Below are 22882 nucleotides of genomic sequence, written 5' to 3'. Positions count from 1 at the left end.
CTCATCTGAAAGGCAGTGCCATTTTTACAACATGCCATCCCCATTGGTTGTCTATCATCAGGTGAATCTGAAGCGTTTTCCTAGGCATGTGCAGCAGGGGATGTCTTCAGTTCATCCATGAGTGAGCCTCAAGTTCCACATATTGATTTTAGAAATGTAGCACTCTTAAGGCAGGTTCATTGTTCCAAATGTAAATAACAGAATAAGAAAACACTTTTTGCTGATCATTACAAGACATGATATCAGCTTTCATTAACCTTCATTAAGGTTAATACTGCAGATATCAGTGATTAACTTTATGCATCTTTTAACATGAAACGCTCCATATAATTTTCACTATGAGTTAAATAGTGACTTAATGCTTAAATTATTATTATTTACTATTTTTCTTGAGTTGCCTGAAGCAGAAATACCCTATTGATTCTTTTTTCAATGAATATGCCTTTGGTTTATTAATGGACTAAATTGCAAAAAAGTTTAATTGTGTATGTATATGGACTAAATTGCAAAAAAGTTTAATTGTGTATGTATATGAGCTAAGCAGACGGTTATTTTTTTATTCCGATACCACAAAAATCACTTAACCATGTCAAACTGACCCTTGAAAATAGATGCATGTGTAAAGCTATTGATTTCCTTTGTAATGTCTTTAAGATATGAAATCCATAAAATCCAAACTCTTCATGGAAACTGGAGCAATGCTATTCATTTGAATTTGTCCATTGTTATTGAATAATTTCCCGTGTTCCCAATTACATTTTGTTTGTTGACTGAAAGTTTTGTATCTGTAGAAGGCTAGATTGTTTTTTCCCTCAAGAAAAGCCAAAGTTGTTAACAATTGACTATTGCAAAGGGAAGTGTAATACCAAAAAGGGCAAAGGAAATATTCCCTAAAAGCTGTATGCCACTTTCCTATAACTGAGCCCTAGTTTAGTTCTTGACATTATCAAAGTTTTTTATATGCATTTCCTTTTTTAAACAACGGAACTGGAAACTGTGAAGTACGGTGGCAATCTTGTAACTTTAACTCTCATGTCTGTGTTCCTCTCACAGGCCCTCCAGTCACTCTCAGCAGCCAGCAGAGACTGCAGCAGGCACTAATGAGGGACCCAGACTTGATTAAAAAGTGCAGACCCTTCAGTCTGGAGACATTAGAGGAGAGGCTGGAAAAACTGGGTGTGTCCAAGGTAGCCATTGATATCTGTAATTATCTTTGTTTTGTTCTTTGTTCTTCAACTCCTCCAGATTTATGAACTCTGTCTGTAATCCATAAATATTATTAAAAATATGATGCCACTTCCAGTATGTTTTTTTTTAATTTGGTGAATGATTGTAACTCAGAAACAGATGTGAGCCTGTAACTGTGTCAGTGCAGTACCATTATCGTACTCCTTGTGACTTGAATTTTACATCTTCTTGATTTACCTATGCATCTGCCATTTGATTAAATGCAAGAATGCACAGTTTTCTTTTACTGATGTGTTAACTGCTTTGAGGATTTTCTGTTCACACAGCATTGTTCACTCAAAGACATTATTAAAATATAAGCGTCTCCTTAAAAAAAAAAGCAAGTAAAACATTAACAAAATATGGAACCATACAAGGCAGGCACCATCTCCAAATGCCTTACCAAATTTCATTAAAATTATTTAAGTTAAAACTGCTAAGGTTATTGGTTATTGGTACCAACCCAACATTTCCATGGTTTTACATGCAATGGACTTGTACCTTATCAGTGATTGTCTTCTAACTTATTTCTGTTTCTGCAAAGACCGAATTTCCCCAAAATCCACCCTTCTACCACCAAATCTTAAACTTAAAAAACAGTTTAGAAAATTGAAATAGGAGGAACAAACACTGGCTACAGAACAAATTATTAAATACTCCAACCAGAACAACTTTCTACAGAGATTTACTTTGAATGCTCAGTACCTTACTTTTGTGTATCTTTTATGTTATTAGGTGTACAATTTAAGATCCTATTTTTTCTGAAAATGGTCTGTTTTTACAACTTTGTTTTTTGCTGTTTTTTGATATGGCAGAATGACATGAGCATAAAACACCTTTACGCTTTTGTTGTTTTTCTTTGCCAGGGGACCACAGGAATCTCTAAGCAGAGCTTTAAGAGCTTAACTGCCGCCATTGACACCCAAAGGCAGATGAAACCAAAGCAGTTTCAGACCATTCGAGAAGAGCTAAACCAGAAGGTTACAGAGAAAGCTCGGAATTTGCAGGGACATGCAGGCAGCTCTGTATCAGCTGTCAAAGGTAAGGAAATGTTTGCATCATGCACTGTAATGCACAGTCAAATAGGGAGAAACCTGAATATGTGTTAACCTTGTAGCATAATTGGTATCTTATTTTACATGTTGTCCTGACTGTTCATGTTATATACCCAGTTTGCAATCACAAATGCTTGAGGAGTGTTTAAGAGTTCAAGAAGAGTGAGAATGGGCTTAATCATCTGTTAATTGATGAATACTTAAATAAAAATATTTAAGAACTGTGAAGAGATCTGTAAGGAATTGTAAATGTTACCTTATTAAATTGGGTCAAGAGTTTACTCCATGAAAAATGAAAATCCCTGATAGTGAAATAAGGTTAAGAACAAAAAGCCCTATCCCTATGTGACCCTGTATTTTTCTTTTCCATTTTTGAGGTCAAACTTGTCATGGTCTTGGTGAGTGAAATAAATCAGTGTTATGAAGCATGTAATATCTTTCTGTTATAAAAGGAAATCCTACGAGGAGACATTCTCTGAGATTATTTAAATTCATGCGAGACAAGACTTTATGCAAAGAGATTTTGAAAAGTCTTACCCTCCTCTCAAACATTTATAACCACGCACACAGTACAATCATTTCTCATTTGTTTTGAATGCTATTGTCAGACACAGTACATATGTTCTCCTATAAATTTTTACGTTTTACACATTTATATTCGTTTATGAAAGTACTCAGTTTTATCCTTAAAAGAAGCTTTTCTGGACAGTATTTTTAGACATACACTCTATTTGTTTCCTTCGATGTGGTCCTTTTATGGGCAATAATTTTATGCATTCAAGATGACATGTCAAAGACTACAGTAAGTAAAGAAGAAAGGGCAATGCATCAAAAGAGGCCCAAAAGCATTGGAGGGAAAATAATAAGTAAGTGCAAATTTGTAAAATAAGGAAAGTAATAATCAGCCCGAACAAGTGAAATTGAAAACCTAGCATGTCCAAGCGAGGTTGAAAATAAAACAAACAGTAGAAGACAAAGTAGAACATTGTAAATAGGTTCAAAAATGTTTGCGCTAAAACACATGCAGAGCAGGTTAGAGATTATGAATGTACTAGTCTCAAAAATAATAGTAAAGATCGCATGAGCACTAACAAATGGAAATTATAATTCAGTGAAATAACAGAACAGCAAAAAGAGATTGAATATATAGACATAGGTGATATGACAGAAGTATTTAGATATTGTTCAGCTTTAAAGTTTATGTCGGAGACTTGTAGATCATCTAATTGTGTTGTTATCAGAGAAAGTAGTGTTTCTTCCAAATGAAGAAACACTACTTGGCGATCTGTAGAAATAAAAGATTTGTTGTTTGGTGAAAGTGAAATCCACATACGCTGAAGGCAGAGACACTAAGTGGCTGGCACATAGCAGACGGGGTTTGAGCTTGCTGAGCAGGGGACAAAGCCCCCTAGTTTTGATAAAATGCTGTCAGACATTTGGTAAATTAGGTTATATTGAGTGATTCCTTTGCGAGCTTAGAGTGTACTGTACAAGGCTTACAGAAATCAGACCCCAGACCTTCACAGTCATTTTTATTTTAATTAGCTAGATTATGGATTATTAGGTTTCTTTTTCACACAATAAGAGATATTTGTGTTGACTGCATAGAACATAAAATATTAAAATATGCAAAAAAAGACATAACGATATTGAATGTATGGTAAGGAAGTAATTGAAATCATCGCTAAATATCAACTGGCAATGTCTTCTATACTTTTCATAGTAAATATATTTTGAGACAGCAGAGCCATCAGCAGAGAAATCAGGTTACAATTTTGCACTAGTAGACAAATGGTTTTTAAATCCTGTCAACATTAGGCCAGTACAATCTGCACAGAACCAGCATGTAGAAGAAATTTTTAAAATCTCTAAATGGCAAAGCAAAATACCAGTGACCAAGTTACAGTAAAATTCTTGCACTTATGCTGCACACTCATAAATATATGAATGTTGGAAAAAAAGGAGCTACTGGAAGATTAGCTGAAGTACTTATATTTTGACAGTTGTTGTTCAGTTGAAATACAGTATGAGCTTAGACATATACAGTATGTCAATGTAATGTCAATGGTGTTTTATGCTAAGAACTTCATGTGACCAATTCCTAAGTGTCACATGCACTGAGAAAGGAAGGTGCTATGCACTCATCATTACTATTCTTAATGTGGAGCCTATTGAAACAAAACAAATTGCAACCACCAACATTCTTCTACAGAAAATGACTGCTAAATATTACATACTTTCCAATGATCACTAAGCATGTTTAGTAAATGATGTACTGTATATGCTTAATGCACCTCACATATGTATTAAACATTGGAGTAGAATATCTTTTAAAAGTGTTACCCTAGTGTATGCTTTTGGATAACAGGGCACTGTACTATAATATTTATCTACACAATTAACTGTGATTTGTTTTTATAATTTATACTAAATTTTAAATACCCTTCCATTTTCCAACCTGCTGAATCCAAACACAGGGTCACGGGGGTCTGCTGGAGCCAATCCCAGCAACCAATCCTGGTCAGGGTGCCAACCCACCGCAGGACACACACACAAAGCACACACTAGGGCCAATTTAGAATCGCCAATCCACCTAACCGGCATGTCTTTGGACTGTGGGAGGAAACCAAACCCACGCAGACACGTGGGAGTACATGCAATCTCCACGCAGGGAAGACCCAGGAAGCGAACCCGGGTCTCCCAACTGCGAGACAGCAGCGCTAACACTGCGCCACCGTGCCACCCAATTTGAAATACCTCCCGAGGTTAAATATAAACTTGTTCCCTTGGGTTTTTATACATTTAAGGAAGAGTTCCTGTATACATAGAGGAGAGAGGGGGTTAGGAGCACACACTGATGCAGTGCATTGCTACACCCACCACATGACAAACCAACTCAGGATCCCAGATTAGGACCTGAGTGCGGCCATGCAACGGGTGACACCTCAGCACCACACTAGTTCAGATGGAATGGAGATTTTTTATGGTGGCTGGAGTGCCAATTCTGCACTGTATACATGTAACTCCATAATTTTGGGGATATAGTTTTTGCAACATAATGAAGCTGTTTTGCCTCATGTCTTTGTGACTGAACAGCTCCTTTAAAGGTGATCATATATACTGTAGCATTGTCTCTTATTTATAAAGAGATTTGCTGATGCCATTACACCAAAAACTTGCATTGCACACATGTATCTACACATGTAGAAGCAAGATAAAGTCACTGCAGATGAGATTTAAGGCAGGAACTTTAACAGTGCATACTCAGTTCTTGACCAATATTTGAACCATTCCACTGTGATATGCTGAGATCATTCACTTACTGAGCCAGAGGCCATTTTGCCTTTTACTACACTACTTCATGATTCCAGATCATGACTTCCAACTGCAAAAATATTTGCATCCAGTTTCATTTTATTTGGACACTGTGAACATAGCCAATCATTTGTACTTTGTAACAACCCCCTTTGAATAAATAAAATAGGTATGTTTTTTAGATAGTAAAAGTATTTCAATTTAGAAATAATTTAAAAAGTACAGTTTATAGAAAAATCTACTCAAGTACAGTAATACATGTTGTCACAAAACGAGACAAAGACAGAAAAGGTTTGGGGCAGCCACCCATGTAATTTGGTATCCTGGCTGCAACTTCGCTTTTCTTTTAAATACCAGCACTGAAGTGCTTACAACAGAGTCCAAAACAAGACTGACACAGAAGGGAAAAGGGAAGGCTTTTAAAGTGGGAGACAGGAAGTGAGGTCATAAGGGTCGGGCACGTGTTCATTGTTCATTGGTTTAGTCCCGGATGTGACATCAGGGGGGCCGGAGCTGGCAAGGTCTGTCTCCATTGGCTCGGTCCCAGAAGTGACGCCCAGAGAGACAGGTGGAACCTCCCGGGTTAGGTCTACAGGGAAGTGAGAAAGAGAGTTAGTGCGCTCTGCCACATCCCGCATGGCTCAGAACTGCCTTCACTCGAGCCCTTTAGCTGCCTCCCATGCGCGGCAGTGACAAGGCCCCTCAGCCCAGACCTGCCGGGTCGGGCGACCTTAACCGAGAGGTCGAACCCGAGAGAGCATCGGCGCTGGCATGGAGAGCACCCGACGATGAACGAGCGAAAACTTGTACGGCTGCAGGTCAAGAAACCACCGGGTGACCCGCTGGATTCGACTCCTTGTGCAGGGCCATCCACTGTAGAGGTGCATGGTCCGTGACAAGGGTGAACTCACGCCCAACAGGTAGTACCTCAGCTGAGTGATCGCCCATTTAATCGCCAGAGCCTCCCTCTCCACCGCATACCTGGTCTCCCGTCCAACAGTTTCCGCTCAGGAACATGACGGGTGTTCACACCATCGACACTTTGGCTCAGCACGGCTCCCAGGCCTGTGTCCGCGTCCGCCTGGAGGATGAAAGGCAAAGAAAAGTTAGGTGCCATCAAAATAGGTGCGGACGTAAGGGCCTTCTTCAAGTCACCAAATGCAGTGTCTGTTTTGCAGTCCATACCACAATGTTCGGGCCCTCTTCTTTGTTAAATCAGTCAAGGGCCGCTTCTCAAAACCGGGTACAAACCGGCGGTAGTACCCGCTAACCCGAAAGGCTTGGACCTGCCGCTTGGTTCATGGACGGGCCATTTCAGAATGGCATCAATTTTGGAGCACTGTGGCCTTACGGTACCCACCCACCAGGTAGCCTAAATATTTGGCCTCGCTTAATCCAAAGAAACATTTCTTGGGATTAATCCGAGCCCGCCTCACCAAGTGTCCGTAATACCGCTTGGACATGCTGTAGGTGTTCCTTCCATGTGCTGGAATAGATGACCACGCCATCTAGGTAGGCAGCACTGTATGAGTTATGAGGTCAAGCACTTTGTCCACCAGACGCTGAAAGGTTGCTGGAGCCCCGTAACCCAAATGGAAGGACACGATACTGCCAGTGTCCGCTAGGGGTACTAAACGCGTTTTTCCTTCGGAGTCCGTTAAAGGAACCTGCCAGTACCCTTTGTCATGTCAAGTGTGGTCAGGTATTGAGCCTGTCCAAGCCTCTCGAGGAGGTCGCCCACGCGGCATTGGATAGGCATCAAATTGGGAGACTTGGTTGCCGACGGAAGTCATTGCAGAACCTCCAACTCCGCCAGGCTTACCGACGAGCACAATGGGGCTGGACCAGGGACTATAACTCCTCAATTACACCTAGTTCCAGCATGCGCTTGATCTCAAGCTCCACTTCAGCCTTTTTGCCTCGGGAAGACGTACGGGCGTTCTCGGACAACAACCCCGGCTCTGTCACAATGTTGTGCTCAATCAGAGAGGTCCTTCCGGGTGTTCACTGACTACCTCTCAACGGTCCGGATAACTGTTTCCAGCTCCTGCCGCTGCCTGGGTCTCAAGTCTGCGCCAAAGTTAAGGTCGTGTGTGTGAGCGAAGAGTGAGCGGGCTGGCCGGAGGAGGGATCGGGTCCCTGTCCTTCCACGGTTTCAGCAGGTTCACATGATATACCCGCTCCTTTCCGACGCATTGGGTTGACTCACCAAATAGTCGACCAGTCCCTTCCTCTCCTTAACTTCAGAGGGGCCCTGCCAGTGGGCAAGCAACTTAGAGTGGGAGGTAGGCACTAGGACCATGACCCGATCTCCGGGTGGAACTCCCAAGAGACGTGCCGCGTTGTAGTAGCGAACCTGTGCTGCTTGAGCCTCCTCCATGTGACTTTTAAGGACAGGCCGAATCTTTCCAAATCTATCGCAGAACTGCGCGATATACTCCAGTATGTTAGTGGTGGGAAGAGCCTCTTCTTCCCAGCCTTTTCAAAATATCCAATATGCCCCGAGGTTGTCGCCCATACAGTAGTTCAAAGGGGGAGAACCCCGTGGAGGCTTGTGGGACTTCCCGATAGGCAAAAAGGACGAGGGGGAGGAGCTGATCCCAGTTCCTTCCATCCTCGCTGACCACCTTACGTAGCATTTGCTTGAGAGTTTGATTAAACCTCTCTACTAATCCGTCGGTTTGAGGATGATACACCGAGGTTTTTAAATGCTTTATTTTCAGTAATCTGGCAGTCTCCTTGAACGCTCTCCGAGGTGAAGGGGTCCCCTGGTCTGTCAAGACTTCTTTGGGGATCCCCACGCCAATACCCCTAGTAATTCCCGTGCGATGGCTTTAGAGGTAGCTGAGCGCAACGGAACAGCTTCGGGTATCGTAGCATAATCCACGAGGACTAAAATGTACTTGTGTCCTCGGCTGAGGGCTCTAGAGGTCCCACCAGGTCGACCCGATTCTGTGGAAGGGAACGCCAATCAAGGGAATAGGAACAAGAGGAGCACGGTCCCTCCTAGGAATCTGTCGCAGTTGACACTCCGGCAGGAAGCGCAAAAGCACGTAACCTCCTCATTAATTCCTGGCCAGTAAAACGGAGCTTGATCCGCTCCAGAGTTTTTCGGTGCCCAGGTGGCCACCTAGGAGGTGGGCGTGTGCTAGCTCGCAGACCTGCCGCCGGAAGGTACGCGGCACTAGCAGCAGCCTCGCCTCCCTGCCCGCCATGCATTGCTACACGGTAAAGGAGGTCATTATCTAACACAAAGTAGGGGCCCTGTGGCATCGACTGACTAGTGCGCTGGCCATTGACAAGGACCACTGCATTTTTTACAAACTTCAGGGAGTCGTCATTCCATTGCTCCCTTTGAAAGAAGCCGGCGCTTTTAAATTGAAACCGCAACACGGAGAGAGGGTCAGCGCCGACCTCAATGGGCGTGGTTTCTCCGCCCGCCGCGCTGGTGGATGACGGTCAGCCTGCGACGCCCGGAGTTGCCACGCCAGCCAGGACGGCTGCTTCACCTCTCTGCCGGCTGATTACACGGCGTGGAGGCAGCTTGAGACGGTTCATCTCCGCCCATAACGAGGCCCAACTTAACCCCGGGAGTGGTATGTGTCTCACCGCTTTAATGTCAGACCAGTCCCGCCCTAGTATCACCGGGTGTGGAGGATCAGGAAGGATTGCCACGGTTACTTTCTGGACTGATCCTCCGTAGCTAATGACACAAGCGGCGGTGCTGTACCAGCGGTTTCCCGTGGACACAGGTTATACTGGTCTTGAATTTTAGCCATTGTCGCGTAGCACAAACGGCGGGCAACAATGGAAATGTTGCTGCCGGAATCGAGCAGAGCGAAGTTTTAAACCCGCTAACATCACCACGCCTGTATGCGGGACCGCCAACGGGTTTGTCAGAGCAACAGCTCCTTTAAATCTATTCCTCCTGCTAGCTTTTATAAGGTTGCCCCCCTACCCAAAACTTGCATTGACAGGAACTAGAAGGGAAAATCACGCTGATTGATAAGGACGGTTCTAACTCCAGAGAGGCATACTCAGTTCTTGACCAATATTTGAACCATTCCACTGTGATATGCTGAGATCATTCACTTACTGAGCCAGAGGCCATTTTGCCTTTTACTACACTACTTCATGATTCCAGATCATGACTTCCAACTGCAAAAATATTTGCATCCAGTTTCATTTTATTTGGACACTGTGAACATAGCCAATCATTTGTACTTTGTAACAACCCCCTTTGAATAAATAAAATAGGTATGTTTTTTAGATAGTAAAAGTATTTCAATTTAGAAATAATTTAAAAAGTACAGTTTATAGAAAAATCTACTCAAGTACAGTAATACATGTAAATGTTATTCCTTACTTTCCATCACTGGTTTTGGCATTATTTTATCTTATACAGTATGACATGGTTCAGTTCAGTTAAGATTATCCTCAGTTAATAAATGCTGTATATCTACTTGCCCAATGCTTCAGGAGCCATCTCTTCCTTTTGGAAATCTTGGGACATTGTAATTTTCCGTACAAATCAGTACACTTTCACTTCCTCCCTCCTCAATGGGATTTCTAATTATTCCTACTTTTAAGTTTAGTGTAGATAAAGGAATCCCTGATGTGTGTAATCTGTGGATAGCAAATTTTTCTCAGAATGTATTTATTATTTTTCAGGAAAAACGAAGAAGCAAAAGTCTCGGCAGATTTCAACTGAAAGAAAAGCATCACAGCGGACTCCAGCTCGACTCATTCAATCAACGGGACCCCAGCCTGCTCCAAGACACATAGCTGTGCGTATGTCGGGAAAGAAAGAAGGCCCACAGAATAGGTAAGCATGGCTTGTTGTTTGAATGCAAACATACTTCCTTATAACTGGATATCCATACAATTGACTGCTTGCCAAGTCTCTAATGTATGTTAAGTGAGGAGCTCAAATGTCATTGATGTATGGTACCAGTGTTTGGAAGCCTGACTGAATATTTAATATCACTGGTTTTATATTCATCTTATGGTTTGGTAACTCTGTGTTACATGATACCTTTAATAAGTATGCTTATAAAGTACTATCATTTTTTGATTAGTTTTCATATGAAATAGTGCTACAAAATAGTTTATTAAGCCATTCAAATAACTACTGTACATCCCAAAATTATTCTAAACAGATGCAACAATTTGCTGTGAGAGTAATATATTTGGGGTAGCACCTCTCACTAAGAGTATACTGTATACAAATATATAATGTTGCATGATGTGGCTATAAAAAGTTCATCCACTTCAATTATGTTGCAGTAAGGAATCTTTATATATTCAATTGTGGTTTTAGCTTTGATCATCACAAAAACAGCAATAATGTCAAAGTTAGAACAGATGCCTGTAAACGAATTGGAATCAAAATAACACTCCATAATATTAAACATCTTGTTAGATGACAACTTGGCCACAACTGAAGTTGTAAGATATGAGATATTCTGGAGATATTTCTACAATCTTTATACATCTAACCAGTACAATGTTTAAAAATTCACCTTTGCAAAATTGCTTCGCTTCCTCATTATGTTTTGAGCACCCTTTTTAGCAACAATTCTCAACTCTTGCCATGTACAGTATTTTCAGTTACAGTGAGCAGGATTGAAGTTTACACTTTAACCTGAACTAATGTAGAAGGTTGATATTTTGTTTTTTAAACAGATAGCAAATAAACATTTTTTTCAATTTCAGCCATAATTCTGACCTATGCTGAAAAGATGCCATTCAAGAATTTTCTTGTATGTATACATATTGATAAGTGAATTGATATGTGCAAAATTTAATATGTAGTGAAACTCAGTGTTTAGCTTCACAAAAAAGTTTGTGAAACAAATTGTGTTTCACTATCAGTGAAATTCGTGCAATTGAGACAAACGTCCTTCTGGAAACATTTTACATGCATAAATTCGAATTCTGTCCATTATTTTAGTATTCAAATAAAGATCTCTAGACTCAAAAAAAAATCACTAGACTCACTTCCTATCACATATAGACATTTTGTTGAGCTGACAGCCATGTTCTGTAGTATGATCTTTTAGTATGAGGAAAATGGGGCACTCAGAGAAAACCCACATGGAAATCAGGAGAACATTTCAACCTCAACATAGGGAGCACCTGTGATGTAAACCCTTGTCTCTTTTTTGCAAGGCAGCAGTGCTACCACAGAGCCTTTATTCCACTTTCATATGATTCCCTCTTTCCCAATTATAACGACAATCTTGCACATCACAATCCTAAAGATGCATCAGGAACAGAAAAGAAACTCAAACCACATGGTGCTTGGATAGTGCATACCCTCAACCTCTTCTGAAGTAATCAAGAAACAAATAAGGACAGTTGCTAAGCAATTATTATTTTATGCAGCATATCATATTTCTGAAAAATGTAAGGTGCACCTATTTGGTGATGTGACCAAAGGGCATAAATCAAATTGATTTCACTGTGATGATTTGTGTCATGGTACGAGGGATAGACAAAAGTTCAAAGAAAAGTTGGGGTGCCAACCCAACCACCATATTTAATAAGAATTAAAAAAAAAGACTTTCCTATCAAAATAAACAGGTGCTCGATGTTGAAAAAACAAAGTAAAGAAATAAGTAATCACTACTGATGTTCTTCGCTACAGTCTGTCTATAGAGCTATGTTTTGCAGTATATTTAGGTCTAGAAAGAAAAACCATGTTCCAGGAGTGGCCACCTTTATATCATCCAGACCAGAACAAGCCCTCAAGGGATGTCTTAGAGCAACAAAAGGTAAAGACAAGACAGTTAGTCACAGCGCACCATCTCATCTCATCGAGAGGTATTGCATATCTGAGTTGAACCAATATGGTGTTTCACAGACATGCATGTGTGACACATGAATTATCCAGCTGCAAAAAACAGCACAGATTAGCACTGAAGTGTGCACAAAACTTTAGAGAACAACAATGTTCCTTTTTTTCCCACTCAAAAACAAAAACTTTAAAACCTTCAAAAATCTTTTCTTAGTAAGTTTGTTGTGAAATTGCTTGCAAAATTAATTTTTGTGAAACTTTGTGTGAATCAAAACTTGACTATTTTGCTCATCACTATTAACTTATCTGTCTAGTAATATCTGATCCTCTGTTGCTAATGATTAGTGATATGTTATCATGTTCACACACCATTTGTGTCACAAACAATTAATAAAATTATGCAATGCTAGTGTCTGGTCTGTCTTGACTGGCATCAGATCATCATGATATGCTCTGACATTATCAATATCTGACAGAATACAACAATATGGAATTAAATGCTAAGTAAACTGAGTGCCTTGCAACATTTCACTGCTCTGGAAAAGGTTTGGCTATGAAGTGCCTAAATTGGAACAGTGACACCTCAAGTTTAGATTTGAATGGCTTTGAGATGAATAAGGATACACCATAATAATATGAAAAGAATTTGCAAACTACATTCATCTAACAACTCAAACACAAGACTCAGGGACCACCCAAACAATTGAAAAAACAATTTTTTACTTATAATAATATTGTTTTCTCTACCAGAACTATGTGTTTCTTTTAAATGTGGCATCATGCTGCTAGCTTCTTTACCATCAAGTGCAAGTAGCACATGTAAGGCTTCCTAGTTGGCTTTTTTCAATTTAGTGCTGTCAGGAAGTTCTCCTAAACAGTGGATGAATATAAAATGCCTTTCAGCCCCATTGTGATCAGTTTAATTTATTGTGCTTCATACACTAATATGGATATGATTTCTATCTTTTTTTGAATTGGTGCTACTTTTAATGAAGCAAATGGTACTGGGCTTCCTTTGGTGGCTTATGTTGTATAGCCTTGACTTGGAAAAGCTCAAATTGGAAGTATGAAAAAGTCAGTCCTTATTTTAAAGTCAAGAATGATGGGCTATAGCCTTCTGAGCTGAGAAGTTCAGTCTGCCCGTGAGCACCCACTCAAGTGAAAACCTAAAACAGTACAGTACACAACAGAACCAGAATCAGGCTTGCATTACATTTTTAGGACTAGGAAAAAAAAAAGTAAAATTCGAAACCAGGAAGACAAAAAGTATGAACATCAAAAGCAAAATGCAAGACTAATATTAAGATAAAAAACTCAGGACTGTAAAACAGGAGATTCAAAAACTAAATATTGTTTCTAAAATATGTAAAAGTGTGATTATACTAGAGCCTGTTTACACTGGTCATACTGAAAGAACATAAATGCTTATACAATTAGTTATTTCACCTAGATTTATCATGATGATACAATTTTTTTTGTTAATGTTTCAAAATTACAGTAGATTTAAGATTCCTTATAACATTATTATGTGAAAATGTCTAATTTGGAATGAATGCTAACATCATTCTGTTCTGAAACTACAATGTGATGGATGCTATAAAATTCACAATTACACCTCTGCTGTGTCAAAACCTATGCTGCAACAGAGGGGGTCATTATGAATTTTGTTGCATATTAAAATCTGGTGGTAGTACTTTCTTCAAATGAAGGTTGATTGAGTGAGTATTATTATTCAACCATCAATTTTCTGACCCACTTTTTCAATTCAGGGTTGTGAGACACCGAAGCCTGTCCCATCCACAGTGGGTTCAAGGCAGAAACCTGCCTGGGAAGGGACACCAGTCCATCAAAGGACATACACGAAAACATCCACGCAGATCAGTGCAGTTTAGAGTTGTCAGTCAACCTGTCAGCACATGTGCTGTCTGCAAGAGGATGGCCACGAAAATTGGAAGAACACGGCGTCTCCAAACAGAAGCCTCTTTTTCCTGGAAGTGAATATGGGGTCGAAGCACTGTAAGGCACCATAGCTACTTAATGATCCACCGAGAATATTATCAGAGAAAAACAATATAATGTATGTGCTGGCAAAATTTGTTTGTTATGAAATTTCTCTATGATTTCATTACCATGTGCCTCTCTCCAGCTTACACTGGAAGTGCCGAACCCTTTTCTTGTGCAAGAAAATGCATGTGAGCCAGCATTTCAGATGTGAAGTGGGCCAGCATAGTCTGGTTTTAGCTGTGCATTACTCTACTTGTGGAAATCCATTTTCTGTAGATATCTTGCATGTAGACAGAAGTTCTTTATATGGTACACATTTTGTTTAACATTTTACCACTAAATCTCCTTTTTAAGCTTTGTATGTAGTAGTTTTCCAGTCATTATTTGCATGGCATAAGGATTCTTAAAGAAACATGAGGTGAGAATAAGTGGAAAACACCAAAGATATGAAATATTGGATATGCTTCTGTTACATTCTTTCCAAAATCGTAAGTACTGAGCATCAGTTAACAGCATTATCCAACACTAGATAAGCAAAACTACACTGGTACCATAGATGTGATAAGTGTGGATCATTCACTGAGCTTTTCTAAAGCTTGCCAGCCATCTCAATGGAGTGGATTGCTCTGTTTCTGCAGCACCACTCCCTTCAGCTCAGAAGATGAGTCAGTAGGAGACAGCGCTTATGTCACTAGCCATGGGCCTAAGGACTCCCACCCTGTGAAGGTACTGCAGTCAAGCCCCAGGAAGACTCAGCCTGCGGTGACCGCAGCAAACGAGGAGGACGACGAAGATTGGTCTGACACAGACATCTCGTCTGAGCCAGCCAGCCCTAGCATGGGCGTCACTAAGTTTCCTGGATCACAAAGTCTCGGCTCAACTGGTAAAATGCTACGAAAGAGAATTCCCCCTTCTTTCCTCCTTTCTAATTTTTTACTGTGTGCTTTGTTGGGTGCAGTTTCTGGATCTCTGGGCCATTTTCCTTGTTTATCATGGGATAAATTCTGGTATTGTCAAAAGCGTGTTAATAACGCATTTAGAAAAACTAATATTATATAATTATATTTTAAAACGTAATCAATTTCAGCCAACATTGGTAATTACATCATTGGGGTTTATTATAGGAAATAATAGATACTTTTTAATAGTTTAATTTGATATATCAATTTAAAAATATGCATTTTTGAAAATTTGACACCCCCATGCTTGAATACAAGTACTAATTCTACTGTTTCGAAACTGTCTAGTCAAAAAGCAGACAAATATGAACTTTATGTTATTCCAGGCTTGCTCCACATTCGCTTACCACCATGTTTTGATGAGCCAGTCTTATAATGCAGCCAATATGTGGATATGCATCTGGCAAAATATCGTCTTCTCCGTATTTGGCAAAACACCAGGATGACCTTAGGGTTTATATCACTTTCAAAGAAATAATGGGCTGTCTTTCTCACCAGTGAGAAATTGCACAGGCTGTCACTCCTCTCTGTCTCACAAAGAAGACGTGGCATTATGCTGTCTGTTCTTCCTCACTTTCCCATGTGGTTTTAATTCTCATTTTTTCCGTCACGTTTAAGCAGAAATAACTCTCATCACTCAGACACTATTCTAACCTGAAACTTATCCATGTATAACACTTTTGGGGATATTAAAATGGGTCTTAGAAGAAGAAGACAGTTGATTATGATTTGAGATCTCTATCAAGCCCAGTTAATTCAATTTTGACATCACTAATTAACCTAACTTTTACAACATTAGAATGTAGGATGAAGTTTAGAATATATGGAGACGCCCCTATGCAGATATTAGAGAATATGCAAACTCCACTTAGAAAGTATTCAGGCTAAGAGTCAAATACAGGGATCAGGAGCCATGAGACAGCAGCACTTACCGCAGTATCACTGTCCTGTAAATTTGTGATCTCAGCAGTGCTTATTGGCAAAAATTTTCAGAGTCCTTCAAGGCGCAATTCAGATAAAGCTGATTGCATGAGTGAAATGTACCACTCAGCTAACTTGTTAAGAAGTACTGTAGAATGATGTTCTGTACTCTCATGATTACCTGGTCATTTTTAAACTGAATATATGGAGAGACATCTTATACTTTTGATAGCAGTCTAAGAATTCAATACATTTTAATAATAAAAAAAAAACTCTATTATGCAGAAAAATAATACTATCACATCAGTGTTATGAGGGTCAAAGTTATGGTATGAGGGCTATATCTCGCTCCTTACCCTAAATTTATCTCATTTAATGCTTCAACAAATACCCTGAGAACTAAAAAATGCATTCTTTTAAGCCCTGTAATTTTATCACCAGCTTTGATCTATCTATCTATCTATCTATCTATCTATCTATCTATCTATCTATCTATCTATCTATCTATCTATCTATCTATCTATCTATCTATCTATCTATCATGAATAACTCTGCCTTGCTTGCACTACTTTTGAAAAATCAAATTTTTCTGGTTCCTGATCTTTAAATCCTGTATTGTTAACTATGATTTCTTCTCTTGCATTTTGGTTTTGACAACAGTATTTTTGATTTTCTAATAATGATCCAAGCCTGTATTTTTCACTATCATTACAAAGCCCCTCTGTGAGAGCCATTTTCCTAGTTCTATAAAATTCCTGAATATTTTACTAGATGATAATGCATAAAATATGGGAGGTTCCTATAACCCCCGTGAATAGAATTGTGTTGGTATTTTCCTGTCATTTTCTAATAGCTTTGAGTGAACACTGTTCTCCAGTTAGTGTCTAGCCTTGCCTTGTGTAAGGTAAAGAGGTATACGGTTTTTAACCATGTTCGTGTTTGTGCTCGTGATCTAGCTTGCGCACGTGACCGTGCCTGAGCACATGTCTATGTGCCAACGGCCTACGGACCTTTTGAGTGTGAAGTAACTCATAAAATAGCACTTCTATTTAAGTGTTGAACCTTATGCTTAAGGCACACAGAAGAAGAAATTAAGAACCTTTAAGTATAGAAAGAAATAAAGAACATTTAAGTATAGAAATAACTGAAGTTTCTCAAGAAAAGCTAAGTTTATAGAACTTTTTTTTTGCGTTTATTCTACGTGTGTAACTATTTTTCCTTTTATTCTTGTGTGGATTATTTGCCTTTAACTTTCACTAAATATTTTAAAACGAACTTTTGGACTGTGAGATTTCTTTGACACGGGTCTTACCTGTGCCTGACTTCGCCTTATGCATCGGTGGCTACACCCTCTATCCTACTGCAGACCCTTCTAAACCCAACATGAAACAATATTCTGAAGATTGCCTGTCTACAACCACTCTGCATTTCTGAAAGTGTTGACTTTCTGAGATTTTTAGTTTCAAATATTTAGCAAAAAACATAATAGAGCAAAAGCACTCATAATAATTTCTACTTTTTTCTCCAAGGATCTCTGGTCCAAACACTAACAAAGAGCGTAGAAAGACAGTTAAACAACCCAGGAAAGAAGCCCATCGGTGGAGTTAAATTGATCCCTGCCCAGTCAACCACTTCTCCAAAGTCCAGCACAACTACGAAACCTCTGCAGGTAAGTTTGCTCTATGGCAGCATTTCAGGGCAAAATGGCTGTTTTCAGACTGTGAGTAAAACTTCTGAATTTCCAAGGAACTGCTGGAGAACATCTCACATTTCCAGCTGCTATAGACTGAGACCTTATCAAACCAAGTACACAAAAGTACACTATGGTATGGAGCTACTTTACTTGTTTCACAACTAGTCAGGTTCTGCTCATACCACAGCTCTCTACAAACTGCCCTGATGATAGATTATGCTTGCTCTCTTTATTGGTGGTCTGTTTTTTTTTTTAATCATAGGTAATAGATATGGAGAGTGATCTAGAGCTGTCACCCATTGAGGAGCTAACACCCGAAATCCCCAAGCCTAAGGAGTCTAAAATGCATGGGAGCACAGATTCTACTGCTTCACGTGTGACAAGTGTGTGGAGCTCTTCTGCCAGTCGAGGAGATGGCTGGTGAGATCATCCAAGTGTCATATGTATCACTTTTAGAGTGCCAAAAAAACACAGAAACAACCCCATTGGCATCTTTGAAACACTGAAGTTGGTGAAGGTGGGTGCTAGTTCAAAAAATGTTTGAGGAAGATCCTGGAAAAAACCTGATAGCTTATGGTTCTACTGCATACAAGGTCTGCAATTTGATAAAGCAAACAAAAGCCCCATTTAATCCAAGTAGCAATGTTTTCAATATTCCTGTTTATAGGAGCTCCTTGGTGCTGAAACTCAATTAAGTGTGCAAATCAGGGCAAACTCCGATTTGGGCTCAAATGTGGAGTTCTTGGTGCTTCCACAAAGTCAGAACTCATTTTATTTTGTTTAACTATTCATCAAGGAGACTGCTAATGATATTTTGAGCTGTATGGCAAAACTTTCAAAGCTTATCATCCCAAGCATTTTGAATCTCTTGAAAATGTATGCCAACTACTCATATGCATGGAAGATGGGACCTTATTTATCATTACAGCTTCTTCTATAATACTTTTATTAATTTGAAATTTGGGATTAAGCAGAATTGAAGTTGTATGTCCTGTACATATTGTGTCATTTTCATTTATGTTTGCTAAAAAATGTGGCTTGCAAGGATTCTGAAACCATCACTGACACACACTCCCTTTTTTTATTTTTGCTAAACAAAGTATTGATTGTATGTCATTTTCCACACCACTCATTTCATGTTGCAGTTAAATTTATAGATTAGGGGAAAAAAAACTAAAAGTTTATTAAAACTAAATCATTTTTGATTTTTAAATTTGAATGTCATGACCAGTGAATGCACATCATCCAGTATATAACTTAATTGACACCGTCACAGAACTGGAAAAAATAGACGCTGGACCACAGAGAATGAGGGCAAGATGTGTCATAAAGGAAACACCTAAGTAGGACTGTTTGGGCCCATTTTAATAAGGTGTGGCAAGTTCTTGTTTCCTACATACCTTTCACACCATTTCTACGAGCCCCTGGTAGGAATCGTCCATTCTTAATTCTTTGCAGTGTAAGGGTTCCGCTAATTGTGACAACTTGGTGGTCCATATACCTGTTATTGCCTGGCCACACTATTTAAATGGCTTGGTAATCCTGAATGCTTCTGTGCTGACCAGCTTCTCATACCATTAGCAAGTGTTCAGGACTGTCTGCTTGTGGCACAGTTTATAGGTGGGAATATGTAGAGGCTGGCTTCTGCGCATCAGGGTCTTCTTATGATGCATTCAGGGGATACTGATTGGAGTCTTCTTATTTACCTGCCCCTCCATCATTTGCCACCAGATCACCCGGCTTTGCTTTGTTTTTTAAAAAAGTATGCACCAAGTTCATATGAAACTTAGTGTGAGGGTAAATATATGTAAATGTCTGTTGTGAAGCGTCTTAGCACGTGTTGAGTTACCATTCAATATAATGTGAAGTACAATTGAAAAAGTATTTTTATGGTTTATAATTAGGTTTGTGTTTATATTAATATATATTTTGCAAATTTTCTTTTTTATATTTTTTAATTGTAAAAATAAAAGTTTTGCAGTTATGTAAAATATATATCATTTTTATATAAAATTTCAAATGTTATTTTCTAATTTATATTTAATTTATTTTGCAAATGATCTTTTATAAAATAAATTATGAGGTACATCAGTCTACAGATCCTTTCATGGCAACTACAGAAACTGCACAAAAGTCTTCCCATGTGTGGAGCGTCACAATACAGTGTCCAGTTCCCAGGCCTGTACTTTACAAGCCAGCCACTTTTGGTACTCTCTTTTTCACTTTGTTTCAAGAAGCAAACACATCTCCCATCACTGTGGTGTACTCTTGCTAATCCATACTAGTTCAGAACAGAGGGGAAGTGAACAACAAGCACTGGTCTCTGGCGAAAAATTAAAAAAAAATCTGATGTTTAGACATTTCTGGTATTTGGTACACTTTATTAATCCCTGAGGGAATACTGTCTTTTTGTGTAACCTTTGGTTGATGTTATCTTGCAGGGAACCATAGTGTTTCTGAGGGTCAAAAAACACAATGTATTGTGAGTGCCAGCCAGAGGAGTTAAATTTTAAGGTTTTTATTTTGTAAATTTACCCTTGGAAAGAAAGGATGTGTGTATGTGGGCATCCATGTGTTTGCAAAAGTGTCCATTAGCATCATGGAAACATATTCAGGCTTGCTAAATTTAAATGCAGAATGTTTCTGTGGAGTACTTAGCATTGTATACTGAGGTATCTGCATCTCATTTTCAGTGGCTAAAAGATGGGTGGAAAAATAACACATTGAATATCACTATTTTAACGATAAAACTGCTAGCAATAATTGTTATAATGCAATAAATGTCAACAAAAATCGTAATGAATTTCCCAATAATATATTTTAAATATTTTTATAATGAGCTGTTCAAATTCCTGATTTCTGTATGTATGCTTGTTTGTGACTGTAAGGAAAACGAGAATGTTGCCCATGTTTCATATAAATAGCATTTTATTTGGGTAAAGGGATAAAATAAATGTATGATATGTAATATGACAAGTAATGAGTGAATGATTTCAAAATAGCATTGTTTCTGATCAGGTCTGATAGTTTTTTTGTTTTACTGTAATCTGATGAAGGATGCACTTGGCCTTGCTGAACTGCTCATTTTTATCGGTGATCAGGTATCTCCCTTGTTTAGATGCTCCACTCATTGTACATCTGCATATGTAGCGCTGCATGTCATGTAATATGTGAAGGCTCACATATTTACTATTTTGAAGCTACATAATAAAACAAATGCAATAGATATGCAGTGTTCGTGGTGGATAAATAAGGTGTCAATCATTCAGGGTACCTGACCTGATTTGATCCTTAATTCTTAGTCAACTTACCCCTCCACTGGATTTAAAAGTGATGTACAACACTGGAGCTTGGTGAAAGGATGAAAAAGATGCTTCATGTAAGGAAAAAGGCGAGCACTAAAAATGCACAATAAAGAAAATTTTGGATTATGACCAAACTAAATCTCACAATCTGATTTGTTCTTGGAAGATTTCTTTGCATCAACCTTCTTCTAACTTCATATTGAATAAAGCCTTTTCAACAGGCCTGGACAGGTTGCATCTGGGAAAGCTACAAATAACTTTATATTACAGCAATGATGTACTGTAATTAAAATATGAAAGCACACAGAGTGTATTGAAAAATCAGCTATGTATGTTCAGAGACTGGACTTGTTTTGCGGTCACTTTTATGAAATTTCTGTATTGTGTTCATTGTGTTACCGGCCAAATCAAAGCTTAAGTAAGATTTTACTGCATTGTATGTCCCTATCTAGTTTAATTTGGAGGGGGAGAAAAACATAATGTCTTCTGCATACACTCCAATAAATCACTGAACAAACACCTTATGCCTTGGGAGTAATTTCATTCCAGTTTTCACTTCTAGTGGCAGTGTTTCCAAAAGCAGTGAGCTTAACTTTCTGATTTGTAATTCTATATATAAGGACTGTGCTTCTCTATTAATTATATTCATCCATCCATCCATCCATCCTCTTCCGCTTATCCGAGTTCAGGTTGCGGGGGCAGCAGCTTAAGCAGAGAAGCCCAGACTTCCCTCTCCCCGGCCACTTCTTCCAGCTCTTCCGGGAGAATCCCAAGGCGTTCCCAGGCCAGCCGGGAGACATAGTCCCTCCAGCGTGTCCTGGGTCTTCCCCGGGGCCTCCTCCCGGTTGGACGTGCCCGGAACACCTCACCAGGGAGGCGTCCAGGAGGCATCCTGATCAGATGCCCGAGCCACCTCATCTGACTCCTCTCGATGCGGAGGAGCAGCGGCTCTACTCTGAGCCCATCCCGGATGACTGAGCTTCTCACCCTGTCTTTAAGGGAAAGCCCAGACACCCTGCGGAGGAAACTCATTTCAGCCGCTTGTATTCGCGATCTCGTTCTTTCGGTCACTACCCATAGCTCATGACCATAGGTGAGGGTAGGAACGTAGATCGACTGGTAAATTGAGAGCTTTGCCTTACAGCTCAGCTCCTTTTTCACCACGACAGACCGATGCAGAGCCCGCATCACTGCGGACGCTGCACCGATCCGCCTGTCGATCTCACGCTCCATTCTTCCCTCACTCATGAACAAGACCCCGAGATACTTGAACTCCTCCACTTGGGGCAGGATCTCTCCCCCAACCCTGAGAGGGCACTCCACCCTTTTCCGGCTGAGGACCATGCTCTTGGATTTGGAGGTGCTGATTCTCATCCCAGCCGCTTCACACTCAGCTGCGAACCGATCCAGAGAGAGGTGAAGATCACGGCCTGATGAAGCAAACAGGAAAATATCATCTGCAAAAAGCAGTGACCCAATCCTGACTCCACCAAACCGGACCCCTTCAACACCCTGGCTGCGCCTAGAAATTCTGTCCATAAAAGTTATGAACAGAATCGGTGACAAAGGGCAGCCCTGGCGGAGTCCAACTCTCACTGGAAACG

General features: G+C 39.7%; 1 protein-coding gene across 6 annotated transcripts in view; it reads left to right on the top strand.

The window, feature by feature from the left end:
• dzip1l (DAZ interacting zinc finger protein 1-like) overlaps positions 1-19874 on the top strand; it is a 62741-nt gene extending 42867 nt beyond the window's left edge. For all 6 annotated transcript variants that reach the window (XM_039761968.1, XM_039761986.1, XM_039761977.1 and 3 more), the window contains 6 exons: positions 1054-1187; positions 2094-2268; positions 10269-10422; positions 15039-15283; positions 17810-17949; positions 18236-19874. In XM_039761968.1, the coding sequence (XP_039617902.1) occupies positions 1054-1187; positions 2094-2268; positions 10269-10422; positions 15039-15283; positions 17810-17949; positions 18236-18397 (1010 nt within the window). In that variant the 3' untranslated portion in view covers positions 18398-19874. The remainder of the gene's footprint in view (positions 1-1053; positions 1188-2093; positions 2269-10268; positions 10423-15038; positions 15284-17809; positions 17950-18235) is intronic.
• The last annotated feature ends 3008 nt before the right edge of the window (positions 19875-22882 follow it).

This window comes from Polypterus senegalus, chromosome 1 (genome assembly GCF_016835505.1).
Source record: "Polypterus senegalus isolate Bchr_013 chromosome 1, ASM1683550v1, whole genome shotgun sequence".
NCBI classification, from domain to species: Eukaryota; Metazoa; Chordata; class Cladistia; order Polypteriformes; family Polypteridae; genus Polypterus; species Polypterus senegalus.
The sequence above is the reverse complement of the archived record's forward strand: the minus strand, read 5'-3'. Positions and strand labels throughout refer to the sequence as shown.